Raw genomic sequence first — 25,989 nt, 5'->3', positions numbered from 1 at the left:
CAGGACAGGACTCTCTATGTTAAATGATCCAAACTGTTCCAACCTCAACAGAAAACAGAGGAGCACATCAGCGACAGAAAGACGCTGACTGAGGAAGTGTTCAGGAGCTTTGCAGCTCCTACACACAGGTGTTTGTACTTACGTTGCTTCATTTGACCTCTTGTCAGGACTCTGAGCACTTTGAGAATGTGCTGCCCTGCTTGCACTTCTAAATGAAAAACTTTAGATCTCAATATTGCTGTCTAACAGGCATTATCAAGTCAGTTTGCTTACTTTATGACTCTTCTCTACATATGCTGCTGTTGCTCTGTGCTTTACTTGTTAACATTACCCTGTGATTGTCACTTCTGAGCAGTCATATGAGCAGGGATAAGTGTGGGTGTGCCCTGACACTTGTATTACATGTACACTGTTAGTGGTTGTCCATGCCACTCCATACAGGCCATAGATGCATCATTTCCTAATGTGACTTTGACACAGAGACAAAACAAGTCTCACTCAGTGAAAAAATGTATTCAAGTATAGATGAAGTTGACATGAAACTTCAGCAGTCTGGGTTCTCCAAATCAAGTGGCTCTTTAAAAGTTACGGTCTTTTTTTGTTTGTTTTTTTTTTAGTTAGCCCCTCACTGAGGAAACACAAAGAGGGAACTTCTACAGTTATTGGAATTTTTATTCAAGAGTCTCAATACGTATTCTCCTGCAGCTCAACCTTCACAGCTTCAGTCCCTTTAAAAGAAACACTCAGGATGTCATTAACCTTGGACAGAAAACATACTGGGTTCTTATTTTTCTCTACTTCAAAAAAAGACAAGAAACTTAAATTCACCTCAGATTCTTTATTTCCTCTCCTTCATTACAAAAACATCACACCCTCAAATTGCCCATATTTCATTATTAACAATCTTTCTTGGGGACACTAAATCTGTATCAAACAGGAGACTAATGCCTCCCTTACACATCTGATGCACCAAACAGGCAAACACACTGGCATAGTTAGTAACGATCAAGGTATCAGTGCTACCGCCAATGGTTTTTATCAGCTGAAACACGCTGACCAACAGCTTCTGTTATGAGGTGATATGGGCACTGAGTGACAACAGAGAGGAATGTACAAAAAAAGAGAACCACAAGTCAACGAAAAATCCATCAAGAGACCACAAATAAAAATCCCAGCTCACTTAGAAAACACTGGCATGTTGGACAATAAGAAAACAAATCTCACAGGAAGATGAAGTGCAATGATCAGTAGCTTTACAGCCCTCAGTAGGAGTATCTGTCAGTGAGCGCTTGTCCTCGGAGACGCTGTGATGTCTCGATTTCTTCCGTTTGGCAACAGACACACTGCGAGTTTAGACTGCCGATTGGATTCTTGAACTGCAACACCATGTTTAAAGTCTGATTTGATGCATTGTTGAATGACTCCTTGGAAACAAATAATGAGCTTTGTCAGTGTCCTCTTTTAATTTTCTTGCCCTTATTTTTTCTCAATTCTGTGGAGGACAGAAAAAAAGACAAACTTTAGTGACAACAGCAGATGAACGAAAACCTCTGTGTCTATATTTAACATCTGATCTTCGACATGTCATGTAAGGGATCGACCATGCATTTTAATGCGCACCCATCCAGACGAAACTGCACACGAGGAAAGTGTCATGACAAATGTCTCGGATCTGGACGATGCATAGCTTGACTCATGAACACAAAACATCACACTCAAATGTAATGGCACAGCCAGGACCACGGGTGTTAGACCACAATGGAGGGATTACCGAAGTGCTGGCATGGCTATGGCTGTAATGATCATGGTGAGATGAGTGAGAGGTAAACTGGGGGGAGGCGGCAAGTACATGTGAACACTCGGTGTTAGAATGAGTGAGCACCGCACAGCCATGCACGCTGCCAGCCAATATTGATATGCACTGTGGATGCAGTCTATGAGGGCGCCCTTACTTCAGCCTGGAAGCACGACCGACTCATTTGTTACAAATGAGGGCTTTATCGTAGGCTCCTATACTTTGCCAACCTACTACTTTGCTCTGCAGCAATCCTGAAAAAGGAATAAAGAGACAGCGAGGTGTGGATAGAGGGGTTAAAAAGACACTGGCACCAGCTGCACGGAGACAGAGATTAGCAGGACATAAGGGACAAAAAGTCCTCGCTGGCAAAATGACATTTGGGAAATCATTAATTGCAATATTCGACTTGCTTGAAAGGATTAAATGGGCTGTTGTAAAAGCAAGAAGTAAAAGCGAACAATTACAGAGTGACGTCGGGAGTCTCTGACAGAGGCTGCAAATTGCTCACTCTGGCTCTGTGAGGGCTCTACATATTGATGGTGAAGAAATTGCCCACTCAGATCATCACTCTTGCACATCCTGCTGCTGCACTTCTTTCCTGGTACAAGTACGCATGAGCTCTCCTGGCAGAGAGCCTGGCATTGAAATCAGTCTCTGGGGATCCACTGAGGAGCTGCCGATGTGGAATAGGCACTTTGACTCAGGTTTAAGGCTACAACGACCAAGAGGCCTCAAAGCACCAGAGTCCTCATCGTCTGAGAGGGGCCAGGCTGTCTCTCTGGGATTAAGACTTTCGAGGAACTACAGTTGTCAAAAGTACTGATACTTTTTCTGGTATGGTGACAACATCACAAGGAACTATTTGTGCCAGGCGCCATCGGGAGACATACCTCTTGACTGCTTTCTGGGCCAGCATGCGGTTCCCAGCGAGGAAGGTCACACCGCCAATAATCGCCAGGTACTTCAGAGTCTGGAACATGTTCAGGTGGGTCCAGTAGACGTACATCAGGCCGAGCATGGCTGAAAAGAAACAACCCAGCAAGCTTGAGCATGAACATCCAAACGAAACAGCTGCTGGAAAATAACTTTTTAATCATTTCTAGAATAAGCATAATGATTTGAATATGTATAGCGAACGGAAACATACATTAATTACATTTTTCTTTGGCAGATTTTCTGGAAATTCTGTGAAAATTTTTGCTAAATTTGGCTGAAAGCTCAGCTGTTTGTGAGAGGTTGCAGTTGGTGGGGACAATTCAGAACGAGACTTAATTTGTGGAATTTCATGAATAATGTATTTCTGAAATTAATTATGATAATGCACAATGTCAAACACGGTCATTACTGCAATTCATCACGTCTGTGATAAACACTTCATCTCAGAGATTGGGACTAACCTGCGTGTCCTACATGGAACAGAATGGTGCTGGGAGAGAAGCTGAAGTTGGAGATGTTGGCTCCGAGCTTAAACCACTACAGACGAGAGGGGGAATAAAAGACAATGTGATTTTCATCCCCTGCAAGGGCTGCAAACAAAAGGGCTGAAAAATTGTTTACCACCTAACACACAATGCACTGATCCACTGCAACAATTACTATTACTCAGCACTGCAAATGCCAGAGAAAAGAACACACCGTAGCTTTTGTGATTCCAAATTAAAACAAGCATTATATTCACACAGTACTGGAGCCTCATTCACTGCGTATGAAGGCTTCTGACTGAAGAGCTTTTCTGGGAACACAGTGCATACAACAGTAATAACAAAGCTTAACGCTCGATTAAAACAGCTTTTGATCAATAACGGAAGTAGGTTTGTTTTTAGGTGTGCCTCTAAATACAATTAATTTCTAAATAATGTCCATAAATAAGTTGCCCGACAGTTAACTAAAACAGGAAGCCACTGTGCACAAGATCTGCAATATTACCAGGATGAGCAGAAGCAGGAAGGGAGACAGGATGAGTGCAGTGAAGGTATTGGAAACCACCGTGGGAGGCTTCTTCTCTGGTTCTCTGAATAAGTGCTGCAGAGACAAGAGGAGACATTAAACTGCTGGACTGGGAGCTCCCGCATGCGGCTTGATTTCCCATCAGCATGCAGAAATTCTGATATAAAGGAGTATGTGAGTGTTACCTGGATCTCTGGTTTGGGTACATAAAGAGTCTTGGGCTGAACGGTAGCTGGAGCCTCTTCATCCACAAACTTCAGGACAACATCAGCCTTTTAAAAGATTACAACTCAATTTTAGAGCCAAACATCAGCCGCCTGATCCTCATTACCACCACCACGTCTGAACACACACTCACCACATTCCACAAGATGGGGTTCTCCAGGGTCGCGTCCCCAACGATGAGGTAGAGGGAATAGGTACCAGAGATGGAGTCAAACTCTGATTTCCGCTCTGCTGTGTCCAACTCAAACTTGTAGAGATTCTTGCTGTCGGGTTCAGCCACAAACACAACCTCTTGGCCAGTCTTCTGATTGTGCAGCCGGACAAAAGTCTGGGACAGAGACGATAAATAGGTCATAATCTGAAATAGAGCTCAATATTTCCTAACTGGTCACAGTGGTTTGCTGTTTTCATGATTGCTCTGGCCAACCGCGTGTAAAATAAAACAACTGCATGGAGGTAAAAGTGATTATGAAACCAAATGAAGTGCTGATGTCTGATGATGATAACACACCTGGTGAGGGGTAAGCTCCACTCCAGTGTTGACATCAACCAGCTGGAAGGACATAGCGAAGTTTTGGTGGCTGTCTGCTGTGAAGGAGCTCTTGGCTTTGGAGGGATAGTCCACCCTGAGTCATTGCAAAAAAGAAAAGCGTTTAATGTAATGTTTTCATGCTAAGCGGGGTCAGAGAGAAGGGCTTCACATGGAAAACTTGTCTCCTTACCTGCTGGTCTTTGTGCCGATACTCTGGTCTTTATCCACCACAGACAGGTCCATGTTAGTGACAGCCACCTCAGTGGACACCTTCACTTTAAGCTACAGGTGGACAGAGTCATGACACAAATTTAAAAAATTAAGTACATGACAGAGGCATAGAAATCCCTCAACAAAGACTGACTACAATGATTTTCAGGTTGACCGCCATTCTAGAATGGAATGCAGCCACAACCTCTGACCTGTGATGAATGGCATATTTTCATTTACATCATTTTCCACACAGAGGCAATTCAAACCAAAGACACTTTAAAAGGTAAGTATGACCACATACACAAAAAGCACTGTGTATCCAGTGAACCACTGGCTGAAAGATTCCACTTTACTTATTGTTATGTCTCTGATATCGACTGTCACCTCACCTCAACATGATTGGCAACCAGCCGACTATCTCCGGTCACTGCGACAGTAAACTGGTAATACCCACTGGCTGGCTGGTTGGACATGAAGTTCAGTTCAAAGATGCCACTGAAAATCAGGGAAAAAAAGAATAATAGTGTATGTTCTATTAAAACCAGGAAGTACTGATCAATGGTATATCTTGTAGTAACTGAATGTGGTTGGTTCAAAGGTATACTATGCTCCCCCCCCCCCCCGCCCCCTTTGGTAAATCCTGTACAATATACCTTTAAACATAATATACCTTTAAACATAATCTGAATGGATCAACAGTAACCTTTATGTGATGTGTGAACTCTGAGAACATTTTGTGGGCTGTGCAATGAGGTACAAATGGTCATGTGTGTATATTTCTTCATTTTTGGGATCATTTTCAGGGTAAATAGTGTAAAGCTAACAGCTGTCTCTCTAATGATACATACTCATTAAGTGTGAAAGGTGCTTGGCTGAGTATGACGCTCTTGGAGCCCACAGCGTACGCAGACTCCACCAGCACGTTGGCAGAGGCCAGAGGTTGAGACATGACATCAGTAACAAGGAGCTGTGAATGGGACAGAGAAAAGTGTCACTATGAGGTGATTAGAAACCATGCAGAGGACTGTCGCTAGGCCCAGATGCAACATCCGTACCTGCAGGGTTGGCTGGCTGTGGGACACTGTGGCTGGTCCCTGAGCACTGACGATGACCGGCACATGGAAGCGGTTGTTGGAGAGTGCAGCTGCAGCACTTGCCACACTGAAGGCCTCAGCCAGAGAGTCCCAGGATTTCTTGCTGAAGATAGAGTTCACCAGCTGGATGACCTGGTCCTGTGTGGAAAATACATCTTCTGTCAGTTTCAAAGAAAGAGAATACATGCAGAGAAAAGCCAAAACTTGAAGTAACATCTGATGAACAAATAACAAACCTCCTTCAGAGGGGGCTCCATATCCACATGATCTGACAGGGAATAAGCAGCAGTCACAAACAGGGCAGTCGCCTCAAGTCCTTCTTCAAACTGAAGGTAGATGCCACCAAGATCATCCAAACGAGCCGTCAGGTCCTGAGCAGAAAAATGCAAAAAATGTGTCAAAACTTGACTATGCTCAAAAAAAAAACAAAAAAAAACACCTCTGTACATAATTATCTTGCTGTAAATCAAAAAACAGTGACACAGCACCACCTGCTGGAATTTAAAGAGCTCACCTCAATTTCCTCCAGTATTCCTCCAAGTTCTGCCTGCTGGGAGAGACGGGCAGCTGTGTGCAGAGCCAAAGTGATACTGTCCAAAGAGAACATATAATTGTAAATTAAACTGCTCAGATTATTTGCTCGTGACCACTGCAGGACCCTCTACACAGAATGCTACTGCACTGCCTAACCAGCACCACTAACACTTACGCCATAACATTGTCCTCCTTGTTGATGCGACCCGTCAAGGCACCCACAACTTCCTGGGAGGCCAGAGGAAGACCGAGGGAGCTGATTGCGCTCACGGCCCGATGAATCTGAGTCATGGTCGAGTCTTCACTGACTGCTGCCAGGAGGATGTCACGGGTTTCATTGGACACAGGGATCTATGTGAACAAAAATCTCATTTCAAAGTTTGGCCCTTATGGGTTTGCAATATAGCACTGCACGTTCATGCCATGAAGCAATTACATATGAGAGCAAGGTCTTCTTAATATTGTGAAATGAAATTCTTCTATATTGCCCAAACCAAAGACTTATCTACACCAAAAAACACGTTTTAATATAATGAATGGCAGTGGGACAGATATGAAGGCCAAAGCAGGAACAATATGTTCATACCTCACATCCTGAAATGGCCTGACTGGTCTCAGCAGCAAAGAACAGAGAGTCAATACTAGTGGGGTCAAGCTGGGATTTGACGAACTGGCATACTCCCTACGAACAAAAACCACATATTTAAGGCAAAAAAGATCAACATTTCGTGTTATATGCATTAATGATACTATTGAATGGTGCCTTAGTGTTCATCTTAAGAGACCACGCTTCTATAATCAGAACTACTACCCGCATAATGGCGTGACTTTCTTACCTTGTGATCGGGAACAGTTGCTCCAAGCTTGGTCAGTCCAACAGCAGAGTAGTATGCGGACTCCAGGTCGGTGGACTGTTGGCTCAGGAGGTTCTGCAGTCGGGCCACATCAGACAGGGAGAGGTAGTGCGCCGGTGTGAGCGCCTGAGCTCCAGCAAGAGCCAGGCTGAGGAGGAACAACCCGAACAGCCCTGCGGTCACAGTTACACAGTTTAACTTTCGGGCTGGTCGAAAGGTGTATTTATCTATTACCACAGAGAAAAGGGAACAATAATGCATTTTTCTTTTGCACTCTCTTATTACGATATGTATTCATTCATTGAAATAACGATCGCCAGCTCATTGCAGGTTGAGCTAACTTGCGAGGCAAGCTAGCTACCGTCAGCAGGAGGCAACAGACTGCGCCGTGAGGGATATTGTCCACCAAATCTAAAAGTGGCAATTCCGTAATATCATATAATATCTAAATAGCACGACGAAAACGCCTATCTATCGTTATATTAAAAATTTAATAAATAATTCACTTACTAAACCGGTCCATGTCTTCCCGTCTTATGCAGCGTCACCAAAACCGACGATTGCTTCCGGTGTCTCACAGAGCGAGCTGTCACCAGAAGTGTAATATCCGGTTGTATATTTGACATTTCAAAATAAAAGCGATTTAAGTACACGTACACACAACATCAGGCTGTGCCATCTAAAAATAAGAATGATGATTTAATCGCAATTGTATTACCAATTTATTGCCATAATTATTATGATAATTAGATGGTAATAGCGTGAATCATTTGATAAACTGGCGTAATGTTTTATGTTAAGAACCATTTGTGATTAATTGTGATACATTAATTATATGTACTGTATAAAAAATCTCTCTGAAGAAAGTGTCTGTTGAATTCAAATCACATGTGGATGGAAAGTATGGACGGGTTCTGAAAAAAGCTGATTAAAAGCTGGAAAACTAGTCTTGTCAAAGACAATCCTGTTAGTCTTCATTCACCTGTTGAGCACATCATTTCACTTAGCTGAGCCTGTTATAACACAACCACTCAAATGTCAGATGGCAGGTTTACATTTAAAATGCAGTAATTATTAAGCTGCTCTGTGCTCATAATTAGGAGGGAAAATGTGTATTGGACATATTGGCATTTTATTAAAGTTTTTAACAAAATGTTGTAAGATCAAGTAAAAACATACAACGCTAGACACTTCCAAACAGTGACAAAGAACATAATACCCTCAAAATCAATACTGGCAGAGCAGGACTGACCAGATTGGGCCAGCGGGAAATATGTCATAAGGTTTGATTTGGCCTGCTAGATTTTTCTAGCAGAAAAAAACAACAAAAAACATAAAAATTAACTTAAAAATACAATATAAATTGCTGTTCATGCTGTTTTATTTTTTTGTGAGGTGCAATGCTCTTTATGTCAAATTCCTAATTATTAATGATTTTTCATAATGCCAGCACAGCGGGCAGTGACACTTTGCACAGGAAGTCGGTCAGTTAAGGGAACCACATAACATCATAACAATACAAGTGGAAAAGATTGGGCACCCCATTAATCAGGCTTTCATGCCTCCATTACATTTCAGCTACTTGGATACAGCAGAAAACTGTTCCCAGTATATTCATCACTGACCTCAATAATTAGAAAGCCACCTTGATGGATTATTGACGTGTGCTGCACTTACTATCTGGAGAAGATGTCTAATTTTCCCCATGTGAGGCTTTTGCTCCAAATGTATATTGAGACATATAAATCTATACACATGTTAAACTGCTGTTACAACAAGACAATGTTCACTTAACATTTTCAACATGGATCCCTTATCTCTAGACGCACTACTGATCAACCAGGCTGAACACACTCCATATTCTAGTTTTACAGCAGCACTTTAGATACAGAGGTGCAACCGGGGGGGTCTGTACTCTCCACACTTTAAAAAACTGTTACATTACAGACACATTATGCAATGTAAAAGCACGTCTTTTCAATGATAGCAAAAGTACATAACCGTGATTTTTCAATTTTACCGTCTCTTTTCAAACATGTTTAGGTGCCAACAATACCATGACCTGTGATTAACGTCTCACACGACGCCACAGGAATGAGACTAAACCTGAAAGCATCACTCTCTCTCTCTCTCTCAGTGGCAGAGCTTGATTGTTGATGACTTGTTCAAAAACTTTACTAAACCTACACATGGCATGTTCTTTTCTCCACCACAGATTACAACAGCAAACAGCAGGGAGACTAAACAACAAGATGAAGCTGTGTATGTGGAACATGTTGGTGTCTCAGGACAGAATCAGGGCCCGGTTGGGAGCGTGGGATTTTAGCGAGCGAAGGTAGCGTCTTGCTTTCTCCGTCATTATGAGCTGGTCTTTAGTTTGTCCACAAACGACTGTCTCCCATTCTTTTGACATCTGAGGAGAGAGAAAAAAAACACAGAATTAGGTTCAAGTAGAAAAGTCATGTTAAAATACTCCATTGATGAGGATTAGTCAAGGTTAAAGGTGGAACTTACCAGAATCGGGGGCCCCATGCTGGGAAATATGGCACTGTCACTTGGCCCCAAAAGAAAGCCCTGATCCAAAATATTCTCATGCTGCTTAGTGCAAAATGAGGAGGAGCTGAGGGATACTATCACAGGTTCTTCCTGTGGCCAAAGAAGTGGGACAAAAAAGAATTAGGCTGCATCCAACCTCGAGACAGACGAATAACACATTTCCACGCTGTTTACCTTGATGCTGTATTTGGCCTCAGTTTTGAGGGATTTGCGTTTGGATGTAGATGTCACCGGGCAGTCCACGACATCTAGGGCCAACGATTTACGCACTTTCTTCATAGGAGGCCGATGCTGGGGACAAAGATGGTGAAAAAACGGAGATATGAATAAACAGCTTAAGCAATACTAAGGTACAAATTCTGTCCAGGCAAAAATGGAGCAAGGCCACTGAGCTGTTCCCGTTAGCTTCATCAGTGTTCTGGTGTGGAAACTAACACATATTAGCTCAAAGCATTTGTGAATGGCTCTGGCAGCAGAGAGGTAGAAATATCTGGTTGGGTTAAGTGTGTGAAATCAGGATTTCACTGAGTTGCTCCCGTGTAGCCGCCTGCTGATCAGCAGTGGAAAACTGTCATTGTAATGTACAGCTCCAAGGTGTGAAGCTGTACAGAGCTGAAAATCAGCAAGCGCTCAAGGTTTCCAAGCAGTCAAACTTTCCGATTCAACATCTACAAACCGTCAACAGCATTAGTGAGAGATGATATTTCCATCTGCCCCTCCCCTGTCTCTCCTCGCCCTCCCCTTGTTCTGAACAAAAGCATGAACACCACCTGTTGCTGATTGGCTGAGATAGTGATGTGCAGCTCAGTCTGAACCACTTTGCTTGTTGTTAAGTGTTACAGTAGAGTCATAGTTACCGCTGTTTTGCGCCTTTGCTCAGGTGGAGTCGAGCGTACGACAACCAAGTCAATCCCAGCGTCTCTTAGGATGACCTCATTTATGTCGTCTTCAAGGTTCGGAGTCTGAGGCTACAATTACACAGAAAAACCATGTTAACGCAGGGTTGATGAAAACAAACTGAACTCGCTGCTCTTCACTGACGGTCGCAGGCACTCACCAGAGGCAGCAGAGCACCGTACTTCTCCATGGCGTTTTTGAATGGCGTTGGAGTTCGTGGGGTCGTACAGAGCTCGGACTTGTGGTTGGGTGTAACAAATCTACATGAAAACAAAATGTGAATCTTATTAGGTTCACCTTTAGACACTTGAAAGTAACTAATGTCCACAACCTGCATTACAACCTCAAAATGCAGCTTAATGTATGAAATGTATCCGACACGTTCAATGAGCAGCTGTAGCTTCCTGCACATCACAAGCAACACATCCTGATTCAGAAGTACGAAGCTGATCACATTCAGATGTTGATGTGATATGAAATACACTGGCATGAGATGTTCAGCTGATCTTTGCTAATAAAGAAGAATGAGAGGAGACCGGAGGTTTGATCAGAGATTTCAAAGTGGAATCAGGCCCTAGGTAGAGACCACTCACGCTGAGTTCTCCTTCTGAGTGAGCGGAGTCTTATCACGCTGTAGCGGTGTAGTAACAATAGCTTTCTGGCTGCACACTGGTGTGGATGTGAGGGACGGGTTCTCCAGGTCGTGCGTGTCCTGCTTGGTCCACATGTTGAGGAACTGAAAAAACACATTAGTTAGAGGACCATCTCCTGTGACATCATGAGCAATGAGTCAGTGCTACAGGATTAAAGGACTTACTTGAGATGGAGAAAAGGGCAAGATTTTGACAGGAGTGCTCTTGGGAGTCATGGAGTTATTGGCATCAGGAGACAGGGCGATGCGTCTTCGGCTCCGGTGGTTCAGTATGGAGGGCGGTGTGACCCCTCTCGGAGAGATGGGGATGAGTTCCCCCTTGCTGCCTTTGCTTAGCTCCTGCAAGGCGCTGCCCTCCAGGCGGAACTGGTGGCGCTCCGGGCTCGGACTGTCTTCAGGCAGGTCAAAGGCTGCTAGGTTGCACCAACCATCGAAGTCCTGAGAGCAGAGGAGACATTTTACTTGTGAGTTGGACTTTTGGTCACTATTCTGGAATATTACAGCTTTGTGTTTTAACATGTTTCCTGTGCTTAGATAAATGTGGGGAAGTAAAAGGTAAAAGGTCATAAAAGTTAATGTTCATCTTTTACAGTTTCAAATAAACAGAAAACTAAAGTATTGGCACCCTGCATGGCCAGTGCGCAGTAACACTGACACCAACAAAAGGTGTTCCTTTGAAGACATCTGCTGCTCAGTTTCGTGCTTCAGATGCAGGAAAGTTTTCTCCTGATGACTCTCCCACGAAGGACATACTCGTGCAGGTGTTGCCTCACAGAACAGTGCACCACCACTCCAGAGCAGGGGTCATGTTAACTGAATACATTCCACCAGTGATTCATTTTTCTAAAACAGCGACACAAAAACCTGACAGCCCTCCATCATTTTGACAGATTAGAACACTGAGGGCGATTTACCATAATGTTAAGTAACTCACAGCTAACTGTGAACAATCACATGTAACCCTCCTGCAGTAAACCCTCCAGTCCAGTTGGTGGTGAGAGTGGTCAGGGTGCTGGGCAGCGGCTTGGAGGGGCCGATGGCTGTTGAGTGCTGGGACAGAGTTTGAGGAGTAGGAGTATTTTTAAAGCCTCGAAATTTGCATCACTTGGCCTCTCCTGATGATGACTGTGACCAAAGCATAGAGGTTATGTTTCATCTTTAACTTTATGCTTTTCACCAGGAGTGCCCAAACTTTTTCATGCCACTGCATCTTGCAATAATGGCAATATATTAGCACAGCACAAACTAGTAAACAGTCCCTTTTTGTATCCGAGCACCATTTGTCATTGATGGGTAAAAAGAGGTTGCACTGCAGCAGCAACGATGAGTAGTATCAGCCACAGCATACATACTTAAATCATGTGCTATTGGTCGGTTATTAGGGATACTTACGCCATCCACCATCTCCAGCACTTCCTTCAGCGCTGGGCCAGTTGGGGAGAGAAAGCCGGAGCTGTCCACCGTCCAGCTGGAGCAGCTCATTTCGCCTGTGCTGTCCGTCTCATTCTTGGGGCTTAAACTGTCCTTTGGGGAGGACACAGACTTTGACGGTCCTGCCTCGCCTGGGTCGACTTTAACAGAGGCTGAGACCGGCGGCTCCTGCAACTGCTGGAAAAGGGTAGATATCTATTATAACACTGACATTAAAGACATGATCACTGTTGTGTAGCACAGGCAGTCTTTCTGTAGACTTCATTCAAACCAGCCTGTTGGCAGAGATGAAATGATCTAAACCCCGTGTATAAACTGAGATATTTTTCAAATTGCTGTGCTTGTTTGCTTACTGAAGGATGTGTTTGCTGCTCTGGGTCCTTCTCTGCTCCATCTTGAGAGCAACTGGGCATCTACATAAAAAAAAAGATTTTCTATCAGTACGTTTTAACAATGCATCCAATATTGGAGGAGAACATCGTGGAGAGACAGCTCACCTGCACGTCTTTATTAACACGGGCCAACAGCTCCTCGAGCTCATTTGGCCTGAAGACCTCACCGGCATAGAAGCCCATCTCTAACTTGCGTTTGATGGTGGAATTCCAGTGGTTCTTCACTGCATTATCAGTCCTGTGAATAAATATTGGAACATGAATCCTCTGCAGGAGGCGAGGCTTTTTTTTACACACACAAAACCATGGCAACGCCTCCACAGGCATCCTCTGAGCTGACCATAGCACCGATGAGGAGTTTTTACCTTCCAGGGAGCAGCTTGGCGATCTCAGCCCAGCGGTTTCCGAGCAGGCAGTGAGCCTTGTAGATGATGAGGTCCTCCTCTGCCGTCCACGATGACTTCTTCACACTGGGGTTGAGGTGGTTGTGCCAGCGCTCTCTACACTGCTTCCCCAGTCTGCCCTTCAGATGTTTGGCTACCATTGCCCACTGTTTGTTGCCATAAAGATTCACAAGCTCTATGACCTGAGGAATGAGGGGAAGACATCTGAGTCACAACTCCTGATGAATCGCGCTGGATCTGCTGTTCTCAGTCCGATTTTAAAAACCCGCACTGCTAAGCTAACATGTCACCTACCTTCTCATCCTCCTCTTTGGTCCAAGGACCTTTAATCAATTCTGGATCCAAGACCTTATACCAACGGTGCTGGCATTGGTGCTCAGTGTGACTCTGAGAAAAACAAATGGGATGGGATTAGAAAGTAGCTAAGCTATAAAGCTTACTATGAGCAACCACAAAAAGGCAATCAAACTCACTGGTATGTAGCTGGCAATATATTTCCAATCATTTGTTCCCAGTTTTTGAACCAGTGCCTTGAGCTTGTCATCCTGTAAACACAAACAAATGTGCATGTTTATGTCTGCTGTCCTACTGAGCCAGTACTTGCTTTGACAGGCATGCAAACGAGTGAGACAAGTAAATCACCTCCTCTTGTGTCCATTTCACCTTCACTTTCCCACCATCTCTCTGTTCTGCCACATCAGAGTCGGTGTCTTGATTCATGGCCTCCTCTCCATCCTCTCTGAGAAACACACAGCTGTGATGAGCCCGATAAAGCTGACAGTGAAAGCAGAGACTAGCCTGTGACCCGCCCTTGTGGTGCGGCGAGGAAAAGTTGACTATCAGGTTTATTTTTTAGCGGCGATCCCTGCCATGAACTTCCGTTTGACAAAGTAACGTGGTCATTGAGAAAACTGTAGTTAACACAAAGAGTGTCTGCGTTAAATCGGCCACTGAATCCTGCTGATCGTGACTCTCCGGAAAAGGGCGGCACAGTCCGTGAAGTCGTCAGAAGCTACAGGAACGGGTCAAAAAGCAAACCTTTCACCTGAGCCAACTGACTGCCACTAACACTGTGACATGAATTAACGTTAAACTCGTCTGTGGTAAAATAAACACTGCTCATGTTACTGTCAATTCGGATAACAAAGATCAACATCTTACCCGCGCGACCACCAAGACATTTCCCTCTGTTTCTGTTGTTTACGGTCAGACGGTAATTTGTCCTGCTGCCGTTACCCGTCATGTACATGTACATTCGGTATTATACCGTCGTATTCCTCGGGTTTCTCGTCTTTAAGAGGTCAGTGGTGGTGAAGGATTCTCGGAGCTGTGGTGTTGAATGGTAATGTTGCTGCTTGTACCCTGCTGGAGAGGAGCGCCCAGTTTGTCCGCGCTCCTGGATTCCTATCTCGCGCCCTTCTCTATCGTCGAAACCGGATAGTGACGTCGATGCGCACTAGATGTGCGCGTAGGGTCAAGCAGCTGTACAGAGAACTTCCGGTACGAGCTTCAAAATAAAATCTTCACTAAAAAATGCTCGTCCTATTGTCCTGACAAAAAAGTTAAATTTCCAAGGACTACTCGGCAGGGTTATGCTGCGTCATAGCTCTACTTTTGCTTTTACGACATATTGACATGCTCAGTCCTATACATTTCCATGTATAACGCCCCCCCCATACACACACACACACACACACACACACACACACACACACACACACACACACACACACACACACACACTAAATAAAAACTAGGTAAAATGAGCAAAATGGAAAACAATTTAAAGAAACAATTAAATGTTTATAATATCAGTTAGGATTACGAAAAATCAGTAATCTCATTTATTGATAATGTTATATAAATTGTTGTCCTGAGTCCCAGATTTATTTACTTGAGTGCTCAGCCAAAAGTTTAGGTTTATTAGAACAACAAAAAATTAAAAACGTAACATATATAATCCAAATACCTTTTTTATTTAAAATGTTAATCAAAAAAACATGAAAACAAAAAGTGATCACAAATGAAATGTGGCAGCTCCACCAGGCTGAATGCTTCCACTCCTCCTCCAGTCTGATGACCTGCTCAGCCTCCAGCTGGGTCAATTAACAAGCAGCTTCTGCAGTTTAAAACCCACCTGGAGTTCAGCCGACACTCACAGACCCAAAGGAAACAATGGAGCAAGCTTTTGCTATTAAAGGTAAGAAAACTGGTTTTATTCCCGAAATGTATTTATTCATTCTTATAGTCTTATCAAATGATCTAATTCCAACTGGTATGAAACATTTTACCTCCCAGATATGAAAAGTTTTGAGTTTTCATCTCCATCAGTGCTTGACAGAAGGTTTTTTGAGGAACAGAGTTTGCTGTCTGCTTTGTCACTGGAACAACTGTCCACCACAAGAGCAGCAAATGATACCGTGGCTGATGGATCTGACGGCAGACAGTCCATCCTGGCTTCTCTCTGCCTGTCATCAGACGCCATTTCTCCCTCTCAGGCCTTTTCAATGAGCAGCTTCAACGCTCAAGAGATGAACAACTGTCTCCTGGCTGTGCCTTCACAGGGAAAGTCCTCCACTCCCTTCATGCTCCTTCAAAAGCAGAAAAATGCTGCTTGTTTTGACCAGCTGTACAGTGATGTCCCGGCTTTTCAAATGCCATGGGATGTGTCTTTGATCAAACCGGAGAGCAACAGCCCCAAACCCTACATGGAGTCCAGCGCTGTGGAGCTAACCTCAAGTCCAAAACCCCAGTCTTCACAGCATTCAGTCGCTGAAGTTTCTCCCTGACGTGGCCAAGAATGTCCCTCTACACAACCCTCAACATGGAAGAATTCCAAGGTTTGGAAGGAAGACGTAGGAGGTTATCAGGCGTACATGATTGTCTGCCTCTGCAGCCACCATACTTGAGGATAATCTGACATGGATTTTAAAACTCTGCATGTACACATGAAGCTAAGATGCTCTGTTTAGTTGACAACAAAGATTCATGTAAATGTCTTTAGCAAAGCAAGCAATAATAAAAGTATTATTTTATTTAAATGTATTTTACAATTTCTTTCCAAAATGGAATACAACAGAAGATATAAAGATGAACTTATATACAGCTCCTAATCTGCACAGTGCCATGTTGATACACAGTCCTCAATTACTACTACTACAACAACAGTCTTTTTACCTCCTCTACTAAAAAATATAGTCATCTGCTTGGTCATGGTACACTGTATTGAAAGGCAGAGTTGAAAATCATGTTTCATGAATCCAATCACAACGGAGTGAATCGTGCCTCTGTGTCAACGTCATGTTCCTGCAGGGGGGAAATTTACATTTAGAGGAGGCCTTCAATACAAGATACAATTTAATGGCAGGAGTTTTCAGAATGTCTCACCTGATTGAGTTTCTTGAACTCTACAACCTGGAAGAAAACATGTTCCAAGATGTGCTTGGCATCCCTCTGATCTTTATCCAACTTTGGTGTCACCCCCAGAATTTCCCCACATTTTCGCACATAGAATTCTAGATCATCGTCTGTACCTGTGAATGGAACCGATTTTAAAAAAAAAAAAAAAAAAAAGGAAACCGATATATGTAGTAGGACCTTCTATCATCTGTTTAAATCTAACCAGTGAATCATTTTGCTAAGTAAAACATTGAACTTACATTTATTGGTGAGCTGTGCCAGTCGCACTTTCTCAGAAGAGAACGTTTCATCTAGATCAAACAGATCCAGCATGGGTGGAGGCAAATCACTCAAGGCTGGTGGAAAGACCTAAAAGACGACACCCACTTCTTGTGTTTAAAGTTTTTGGACTTAAGAGCAAAATGTTTACTTCCTTAACATTTCAGCTGCATATGACTGGAGAAATGGATGTTAACGATGGGACTGAAACTTACAGCAGGTTGAAGCTGAGGCAGAGGGGTCTCAAACTGTGGTGTGATCAGCTGAAGTGGCTCATTTTTGACATTAAGCTGCTTATAAGCACTGCAGAAAACATTTTAAAAATGTTTCAGTGTTAAAGAATCAGAGAGCAGCGACATGCTCAGGTGTATTTTGCATTCTCACCTGATGACCTGGGGTAAGGTGTCAGTTGACAAATTGAACAGAGACATATCAAAGAGAGAGGTGAAGTCCCTGGGGTTTTCATCACCCTCTTGTAAACACACTCTGAGCTGTTCCGACAAGCACCCGGTGTCTGGCAACATGGTGTAATCTGCAATCTAAGGGGCAAAAGGACAAGATGGGTGTTGGCTTATTTAAAAGACAATATTAGTGATGCTTTCTCCTCTCAAGAACACTTCCTTACCTCTGGGTCTTCAGCATCAATCTGATTGAGCTGAATATTCTCAGTCATGAGCCACTGGAGCACAACATCCTGGAATGTAAAAGCACATTTACGCTTGACAAGCTCCACAACAGAGCAGAATACTCTTCTACCTGTCTGATATATTAGTGGACCAAGCATATTTAAATGTTAACTGCACTCACCATGATTTTACTGTTCTCCTCTTTGTCTATGTATTGGTCACTGAACATGTGGCAGGAACCCAACACTGCCAGCTTGCCAGCACCCTTCATAAGAGATAAAACATCTTCCAACATCACGTCCTAAGTAGTATTATACAGTCTGGGAATGAATATAAAAACAACATTGTGCCTCTGACCTTTCCTTGATGGAAGGCCAGGACGGGCCTGTTGAGGGGGAAGCAAACTGAGCCAGTCGAAAGAACAGCCACAGCAGGCTTCATCACGCTCAGTGTGGCACCATATGGGTACACAAATGTAAGAGCCCTACACAAAGACCACAGTTTGCATTCAAAGCTTCTGCAAAACACTAGCTGCAGTACATCACATAGAAGACAGGAATGAAAGCAAATCTCTTACTGTGCATTGTTTCCAACATTTTCATCTTCAATGATTCCTGTGACCACTTTACCAGCAGCCCGGCTAATCTCTCTGAAGAAAAAAAAGGCAGAACATTGTGACTTTAAGTGAAGTATGTTAATTAGACTAAATTTGAATGCATATTTATAGGCACAAACACTCAGAGGCATACTGGAATATTCAGTACAAAATGGGTGTGTTGTAAAAAGAAAACATGCTGTGATAACAAACCTGTTCAACACACCATTGGACACAAGCGCCTCCTTAGGATGGAAGTATTTGTAATACACATTCCTCACAACAGCATCTGCAGCAGCGATGGAGAGAAAGAAATCCAACAGCACAGAATTCAATACACAAACACCAAAGTGCACAGATGATGTCAACTGTCATTTCAACAAATCCCAATATGCACCATTGTTGACCATTATTCCAAACTCCTCCAAGAGAAAGTTGATATTGGTGTCATATTTCATTTCTCCTCCTTCACCGAGCATGACCAGGACATTTCCTCCTCCGTCCAGGTAGTGCTTCAGTACCTCCAGCTGAGAGAAAGCGGGACAACAGTGTGGAAATGTGCAGAATTTAAAAGCAGCACAGTAAAAGTTCATTTTGCTGTGGCTGGTAAGCTAACCATGTCTACCATCTCCCATGTCAATTGCTGTTAAAAAGAAATTAACAACATGTATTTTAGCACATTTATGATATTACTTTTAACTGTAAAATGCCATTTTGTTTCTCTTTTGATACATCACCTCTGATGCTGTGAACTTCTCCCTCGGGCCTGCAGTTATCCACAACTTGACACCCTTCAGCTTCTCCAAAGACAGCTCTTCCTTCATACTGGGTAAGATAGCTATAATTAGCCACTGAGGGGTTCCTCAAAAGTACTGTAAAACTATGGAAAATTATGTCAATTAAGTCAAAGAAAGTTGCCCGAGAGAGTAGAGACAGGGTAGAGTTATACCCCAAACATCATACCTTTGTATTTTCCATTGAGCTCTTAGTCTTTTCTGCAGGGATTTGTATCCATTGTTCGTAGAAAAGAGCTCTCTTTTCGAAAAATTGAAGACAACAGACGTGTACTGCTCCTTCTCCATTCTTTGATTGGATTCACTTACCAACGTTCGCTCTTATTTGCATCCATGCACCCTGAAACAGGTTGTGACATTAAGTTAAAGTCAAAGTCATTTGCTAAGTATAGTCTTCAGTACTTTAAAACTACTTTAACTAATTTGTGATCGAGTTAGCATGGTGACATTCCCATGAATATTCGAACAGTATTGACTCACAAACGAGCTAATTCTTGGGCACTGAAGTAACGGCTTGCGTTCATCGACGCTAGCTAGCCATGTAGCTAATAGCTAGGCGTCGTTAACTTCCGTCGGAGGTGGAGGCTTACTGATAATGTTTCTCTTTTCTGTGCATTTAATAAAGTGGATAGTAGAAAGCTACGCTGACTGTTCACCTATAACATTAATTTCCACCAATTCCGCTGTGTTGTCTTATTTTAACAGGTTGACGTTGCCCAAGTTACCTTTCAAAGCTCTCCCAGCAGTGGTGCATGATGGGTGAAAAGTGGTAACCAAGGGCGCTAACCGCTTAACAACCACACAGCTCGTGCAGCACTGTGGCAAAACCAGGAACGTCAGGGATGGGTGAAGACATGGATTCACACAAGGACGGCAGTTATCCACAATTCTAAACTGATTCAGAAATGCTGAAAACCGATATTTGTAATGACGTTAGATAGTTATTGACGTTATGTTGACGGAACGATAAAGAGCGGAACTCAACTGCGAGGGCACCGTGCTACATCCGGACGGTGTATAGCGAGCACACAGAAAAGGACTTAAAGGAGAACTATTGGGCGCATTTTTAATTTAGTGACTGATTATATAATGAGCTTTGCAAAACAAATGTAAACTATTTTGTAACTCATCACCTATAGACTAACATTAGTAGAGCGGACTGACATGTAGGTTTTCACATGCAGAAATCTGCCATAGTGTTAGACACAGTAAAATGGAAAGAAAAAAAAAAAAAGCTAAAATTAAAAAAAAAGGCAAGTAGCCTACTGCAAAGGTCCATAGAAACATATCTGATGTGTAAGACAGAAACCCCCCCCCCCCCCCCCCCCCCCCCCAAAAAAAAAGTAGATATCCGTGATTGGAGCTACAGCATTTATAACACAAATTTATACTGTATAAATTAGGGAATTAAAGTAAATACAGTATGGCCATTAAGTGTTAAAACAAATGCAATGTCAATTAACAGAAAGAATTTACTGTGGCATGCGGTCAAAATTACTACAATACCATGCCACTACTACTGATACATTATGTTAGTAATTATTACAGTGCATAAGGTATCAAACTTCAAATTGCCACATTGAAGAATGGACTTTCACTTAATGCTACATGATTGTTATTCAGTTCATATGTTGGTGGCAGGGTTAAGTGCTAGATTTAGATGAGAAGTGGGAAAAACATTATTATTATAATAATTATTAGGATTATTAATTATTGTTATCATTATCATGGGGAACCCATTCATTTCTTGAGTGTAGGGCTTTTAATCTGACAGGCGAAAGAGACTTATGATGTATGTTTATATCTAGTCAGTTAGATGACTGATCAATAGTTTTTCTTTGACTGATTATCACATCATCCTAGAAATATGTCTGATATCGACACATGCTTTAATTGGTTGCTGTACTGGTTATAAGTGGCCAGAGAATAATTAGTCTCTTACTGAAGTTAGAGAATAAAAATTCTCTCATATGTGGTAGATGTGATGTTCCAAATATGTGATTCTATTGAGTTGCTGAGTGCATCCACGAGGTGGTAGGTCAAAACCAAACTCAGGCCTCTGAGTGCAGTGATATGGTCTTTTTTATTTACTTCTGCAAATTGTGCTCCTATTTATGAAATTAAGAGGAAGCAGACTTTTCTTAAAATGTATTAATTGAATCCAGTATGACATTAGAAATAAATAATGCTGACTGCTTCAAAACGTCATTCCACAGGATCAGATTTAAAAAGGCAGACAGGTAAAAAGAATTGCCACAGAAGATGTGAATTTGGCAGATTAATATAGGCTTTCTGTGTGGGATGGTCTTGACAGAGCGCATTGCTAAACTGTGACCATCTCTTGTGCGTTCCACCTGATACAACACTGGAATCTTGGGATCCCCTGAAACACACCCACAAGACCACATTCACTGGGACTGACTGAGGCCACATCAAATTGTTAAACTGTATTGGTTTGCACTTTTACATCCTACTATCTGGACTGACTATGCATACACAAAACTTCTTCCTCTCATGTCAGCTGCTGGACTGAAATGGCATGAAAACAAACAAAAGAAATATTGCTGCCCAAAGAAAAAATATATTTAAATATATATTTAATGACCTCCCACTTCTGAAAGGTTAACATGCTTTTTGATCTGTAAACATTTTTGTTGTTGTTGTTGTTGTCAGTAATACTGTGTCTTATTGTAAACAAAGGAAAGGAAAGGAAAGGAAAGGAAAGGAAAGGAAAGGAAAGGAAAGGAAAGGAAAGGAAAGGAAAGGAAAGGAAAGGAATTAATGTCAGTTGAAGAAAAAGAGATTGTACGTGTTGAAAGCAGTATTGTCATTTGAAGAGTGAGAGAAGAGGGCAGTTGAAAGGTCATTTTGCATTTGACAAGTGAAAGCAGTTAAGTAGAGATTAGTCAGTTGAAGCGTCAATCACACCGACTGCGAGACCTGGAACAGAACAGCTTGGAGCTCCAAACTCTGAAGACATTGGAGATGGCTGCGAGTTTCAGTTAGAGCGCAGCCCCACCACCCTGTTTGACTCTCCAGTAGACACTGAGAGTGGGAGCTTCAGGTCAGCTGAACATCAACAAAAATGTTTCACTGTGACGTCCCTGTATGACACCTGAACAGCTCCAGCGTTCTGTTTGTATGTCCATGTGTTCTTTATGTCTTTCCTCGTTAGTATAGTGGACAGTATCTCCGCCTGTCACGCGGAAGACCGGGGTTCGATTCCCCGACGGGGAGTTCTTTGTTTTCTGCTGTTATTTAATCACTGAGAAAGAGGAGCAGCTGAAGAAAAAACGACGTACAGTTATTTCTCACTGCTACCAGGATTGCGTCAAAAAGTTGCAGCGATTTACTGTACAGGACATATCCGTCTGTTATACGCTTAGTTGGTGAATTATATCAGAACAAGAGGATGTTTCCGCCCGGTTTCGAACCGGGGACCTTTCGCGTGTTAGGCGAACGTGATAACCACTACACTACGGAAACTTATGACAGGGTATACAACGCAGCAGGAAAAATCTGCACAAAAACGATCGATGTACATTAGAGAGAGGTCTGAAAATGACGACAATTCTACAGAACCTCGCATCAGAAAAAAGTTGGGAACCCCTGCTCTAGGCTGCAGCGTGAAGGGGCCCTCTGATTGGTCAGACTATTTTCGGAAATTTAAATATACTAAATTTAAAAAATTAAATTTAAATATATTCAATGGAAAATTGGATTGGCCTCTATTGGTCCGTAAGGTCAGACACAAAAAATTAAGCACCTGATTGGGCAGACATGGGTCACTCTTATCCAGTCAATAGGTGCTAGCGCTCAACGATTTGTTTACTTGTGTCACCAGCGGCCGTTGATGCTGTCACTCACAGTCCTACAGCGGCAAAATGTAACATAAAATAAAATATAAAATATAGCGGGGCCCAAAAGAGGAAAGCGCAGCGGGAGAAAGAAAAAAGAGAGGAACAATTACTGAAGAAGTTAGTTTGTAATACCTGTATACGCAGGTATTTTTAAGACATTGTATGTAGCCCTTCCCCTCATTCATGTGTCATCCCTCTTAAGTTTTCAGTTTCTACACTGCTATTTCTATCTTGAAGATTCACCAATAATTAAATCTCTCTCTCTCTCTCTCTCTCTTTCTCTCTCAAACATACATACACAGAATTCAAAGTTCATTCAGGAGTTCAGCTACATTCATCCTTTTGGACTGGGTCACTTCACAATTTATTGAGTACTACTCTTGGTTGCTATTTATTCACCGAGAAAGAAAAGTAGCTGAAGAAAAGACGACATATTGTCAGTGTACAATACTGCTTTTACCACGATTGTGTCAAGTGCAAACAAGTTGCAGCGATCTACAGTACAGTGAAGTCCGTGTGTTACACAGTTCAAAGAAGTTGTTTCCGCCCGGTTTCGAACCGGGGACCTTTCGCGTGTGAGGCGAACGTGATAACCACTACACTACGGAAACCTTAAAAGATGGGAAAAATGCGGCAGAAAAAATCTACAAAGGAGAAATGAGTTAAGAGAAGTCTGACAACGAAAACGGATGTCGCCTACAGAATGTTGTATCAGATCTTTGTTATGTCTTCTTTCCTCTTTCTGGAAAAACAGACTGTGATGTGTTTGTGAAAACTGTGTTTTCCAAAAAAGAAAAGAAAAAAAAAAAAACTTGACTTGTGTATATATATTTATATTGCTATTTTTTTTTTTTTCACTACTTTAACAGCTTTTTTTTTTTTACTAGATGTTTCATGCACCAACTTCACCAAAGCAAATTCCTCGTATGTGTAAAACTGTACTTGGCAATAAAGGATTCTCTGATTCAGCGAGTTGCAGCGATCTACAGTACAGTAAAGTCTGTTTGTTACGCGCTTAATTGGTGAGTTGAATCACGACTGTAACATTTAAGATCAAAGAAGATGTTTCCGCCCGGTTTCGAACCGGGGACCTTTCGCGTGTTAGGCGAACGTGATAACCACTACACTACGGAAACTTCAAATAGCGCACAATATGCAACAGAAAAAAACTGCAAAGGAGAAATGATCCATACTGACAAATTTAGGAAAAGGAGAAAAGTCTGCAAATGGAAACAAATGCACAGAACATTGGATCAGAACTTTGCTTTTTCTTTCCTCTTCCGTGAATCATCTCAGGACCCCTCAGATTTGTCTTGTAACCCTGAACTGAACTGCATAAAGCAGTTAAAACACGCTCCAACTCAGCTACAGCAATACTTTTTACACGAAATAATGTTTACTGATACATCTCATAATGTCATATTTACATCGGTCAGATTGGAATTGTTTTGTGAAACAAGTGTCTTCCACCACTGACACCAACAGGTTTTTATGTCATCACTTCCTGCATGGTGTACTGTATGAAAACACACATTTAAATTGAACACATTTTGGAGGGTTCAAAGCCTTGATAAATCTGACAATGATAAAACGTCAATAACATATTTTTGGCTAATGTTCTATGGCCAAGTTAGTTTGTAATACCTGTATACGCAGGTATTTTTAAGACATTGTATGTAGCCCTTCCCCTCATTCATGTGTCATCCCTCTTAAGTTTTCAGTTTCTACACTGCTATTTCTATCTTGAAGATTCACCAATAATTAAATCTCTCTCTCTCTCTCTCTTTCTCTCTCAAACATACATACACAGAATTCAAAGTTCATTCAGGAGTTCAGCTACATTCATCCTTTTGGACTGGGTCACTTCACAATTTATTGAGTACTACTCTTGGTTGCTATTTATTCACCGAGAAAGAAAAGTAGCTGAAGAAAAGACGACATATTGTCAGTGTACAATACTGCTTTTACCACGATTGTGTCAAGTGCAAACAAGTTGCAGCGATCTACAGTACAGTGAAGTCCGTGTGTTACACAGTTCAAAGAAGTTGTTTCCGCCTGGTTTCGAACCGGGGACCTTTCGCGTGTGAGGCGAACGTGATAACCACTACACTACGGAAACTTCAGAAGGTCCAAAATATGCAGCAGAAAAAAATCTGCAAAGGAGAAATGATCCATGTACTGACAAAAATTAAGAAAAGTCTGCAAATGATGTGCTTTTGATGTGGTGCTGCAGGGGGCTCTCCTGTTGCATGTGGAAGGACATTTGGCAGATTAATATAGGCTTTCTGTGTGGGATGGCCTTGACAGAGCGCATTGCTAAACTGTGACCATCTCTTGTGCGTTCCACCTGATACAACACTGGAATCTTGGGATCCCCTGAAACACACCCACAAGACCACATTCACCGGGACTGACTGAGGCCACATCAAATTGTTAAACTGTATTAATTTGCACATTTTCATCCTTCTATTTAGACTGACTACGCATATAAGAAACTTCTTCCTCTCATGTCAACTGCTGGACTGCAATGGCATGAAAACAAACAAGAGAAATATTGCTGCCCAAAGACAATATATATTTAAATATATATTTAATGACCTTCCACTCAGTTCCGATAGGTAAGCAGGCTTTTTGATCTCTAAACATTTTTGTTGTTGTTGTCAGTAATATTGTGTCAGTAAATCTTATTGTCAGCATTGAAAGGAACTGAAATGTCAGTTGAAGAGAAAGAGATTAATGCATCTTTACAGATCATAATCCTTTAACTTTCCTCAGTTCTTTGCAGACTCCTAACCAAAGGCTCGTCCGTTGGGCTCTGTTCCTCCAGTCATACAGCCTGGACATTCGCCACATCAAGGGATAGGACAATGTGGTGGCGGATGCCTTGTCCCGGGCTCCTTTTTAGTC

The 25,989-nt window shown here is 42.3% G+C and overlaps 3 protein-coding genes and 5 non-coding genes across 11 annotated transcripts; 1 reads left to right on the top strand and 7 right to left on the bottom strand.

Moving 5' to 3' along the window:
* Window positions 1-818: 818 nt before the first annotated feature.
* rpn2 (ribophorin II) lies at window positions 819-7,775 on the bottom strand. 2 transcript variants are annotated; one of them, XM_070959037.1, is made up of 18 exons: window positions 7,708-7,775; window positions 7,180-7,370; window positions 6,930-7,025; window positions 6,519-6,694; window positions 6,324-6,399; window positions 6,046-6,180; window positions 5,771-5,947; window positions 5,564-5,682; window positions 5,105-5,210; window positions 4,693-4,784; window positions 4,482-4,596; window positions 4,104-4,298; window positions 3,931-4,017; window positions 3,725-3,820; window positions 3,196-3,271; window positions 2,689-2,818; window positions 1,953-2,049; window positions 819-1,492 (listed from the first exon to the last, which is right to left on the bottom strand). In XM_070959037.1, the coding sequence occupies exons 1-17, from the start codon at window positions 7,718-7,720 to the stop codon at window positions 1,998-2,000; spliced, it is 1,932 nt and encodes a 643-aa protein (XP_070815138.1). In that variant the 5' UTR covers window positions 7,721-7,775; the 3' UTR covers window positions 819-1,492; window positions 1,953-1,997. The 2 variants fall into 2 exon arrangements, with proteins under 2 accessions (XP_070815138.1, XP_070815139.1); XM_070959038.1 differs by lacking the exon at window positions 1,953-2,049.
* Window positions 7,776-8,562: 787 nt separating this feature from the next.
* Window positions 8,563-14,927, bottom strand: mybl2b (v-myb avian myeloblastosis viral oncogene homolog-like 2b). 2 transcript variants are annotated; one of them, XM_070959186.1, is made up of 15 exons: window positions 14,691-14,927; window positions 14,172-14,268; window positions 14,003-14,074; window positions 13,824-13,916; window positions 13,491-13,711; window positions 13,231-13,363; window positions 13,087-13,146; window positions 12,695-12,910; window positions 11,468-11,740; window positions 11,244-11,386; window positions 10,811-10,910; window positions 10,611-10,721; window positions 9,928-10,044; window positions 9,712-9,843; window positions 8,563-9,610 (listed from the first exon to the last, which is right to left on the bottom strand). In XM_070959186.1, exons 1-15 carry the CDS (start codon window positions 14,708-14,710, stop codon window positions 9,482-9,484), a joined length of 1,917 nt encoding a protein of 638 aa, XP_070815287.1. In that variant the 5' UTR covers window positions 14,711-14,927; the 3' UTR covers window positions 8,563-9,481. The 2 variants fall into 2 exon arrangements, with proteins under 2 accessions (XP_070815287.1, XP_070815288.1); XM_070959187.1 differs by having other exon boundaries at window positions 9,334-9,610; window positions 12,695-12,907; window positions 14,691-14,805.
* Window positions 14,928-15,485: 558 nt separating this feature from the next.
* Window positions 15,486-20,006, bottom strand: ift52 (intraflagellar transport 52 homolog (Chlamydomonas)). 2 transcript variants are annotated; one of them, XM_070959713.1, is made up of 14 exons: window positions 19,948-20,006; window positions 19,392-19,562; window positions 19,166-19,253; window positions 18,826-18,955; window positions 18,642-18,717; window positions 18,411-18,482; window positions 18,191-18,317; window positions 18,015-18,098; window positions 17,833-17,901; window positions 17,592-17,746; window positions 17,423-17,510; window positions 17,189-17,297; window positions 16,917-17,062; window positions 15,486-16,835 (listed from the first exon to the last, which is right to left on the bottom strand). In XM_070959713.1, exons 2-14 carry the CDS (start codon window positions 19,508-19,510, stop codon window positions 16,794-16,796), a joined length of 1,305 nt encoding a protein of 434 aa, XP_070815814.1. In that variant the 5' UTR covers window positions 19,511-19,562; window positions 19,948-20,006; the 3' UTR covers window positions 15,486-16,793. The 2 variants fall into 2 exon arrangements, with proteins under 2 accessions (XP_070815814.1, XP_070815815.1); XM_070959714.1 differs by having other exon boundaries at window positions 19,703-19,990.
* Window positions 20,007-22,387: 2,381 nt separating this feature from the next.
* trnad-guc (transfer RNA aspartic acid (anticodon GUC)) lies at window positions 22,388-22,459 on the top strand. The gene has a single exon. It is a non-coding gene; the product is annotated as a tRNA-Asp (tRNA).
* A 176-nt stretch (window positions 22,460-22,635) lies between these two features.
* Window positions 22,636-22,708, bottom strand: trnav-aac (transfer RNA valine (anticodon AAC)). The gene has a single exon. It is a non-coding gene; the product is annotated as a tRNA-Val (tRNA).
* Window positions 22,709-23,620: 912 nt separating this feature from the next.
* trnav-cac (transfer RNA valine (anticodon CAC)) lies at window positions 23,621-23,693 on the bottom strand. Its single transcript has one exon. It is a non-coding gene; the product is annotated as a tRNA-Val (tRNA).
* Window positions 23,694-24,145: 452 nt separating this feature from the next.
* On the bottom strand, window positions 24,146-24,218 carry trnav-aac (transfer RNA valine (anticodon AAC)). The gene has a single exon. It is a non-coding gene; the product is annotated as a tRNA-Val (tRNA).
* Window positions 24,219-25,128: 910 nt separating this feature from the next.
* Window positions 25,129-25,201, bottom strand: trnav-cac (transfer RNA valine (anticodon CAC)). The gene has a single exon. It is a non-coding gene; the product is annotated as a tRNA-Val (tRNA).
* Window positions 25,202-25,989: the final 788 nt, after the last annotated feature.

This window comes from Chaetodon trifascialis, chromosome 3, assembly GCF_039877785.1.
Source record: "Chaetodon trifascialis isolate fChaTrf1 chromosome 3, fChaTrf1.hap1, whole genome shotgun sequence".
NCBI classification, from domain to species: domain Eukaryota; kingdom Metazoa; phylum Chordata; class Actinopteri; order Chaetodontiformes; family Chaetodontidae; genus Chaetodon; species Chaetodon trifascialis.
Note: the sequence above shows the minus strand (reverse complement) of the source record. Positions and strands in the feature narration are given on the sequence as shown.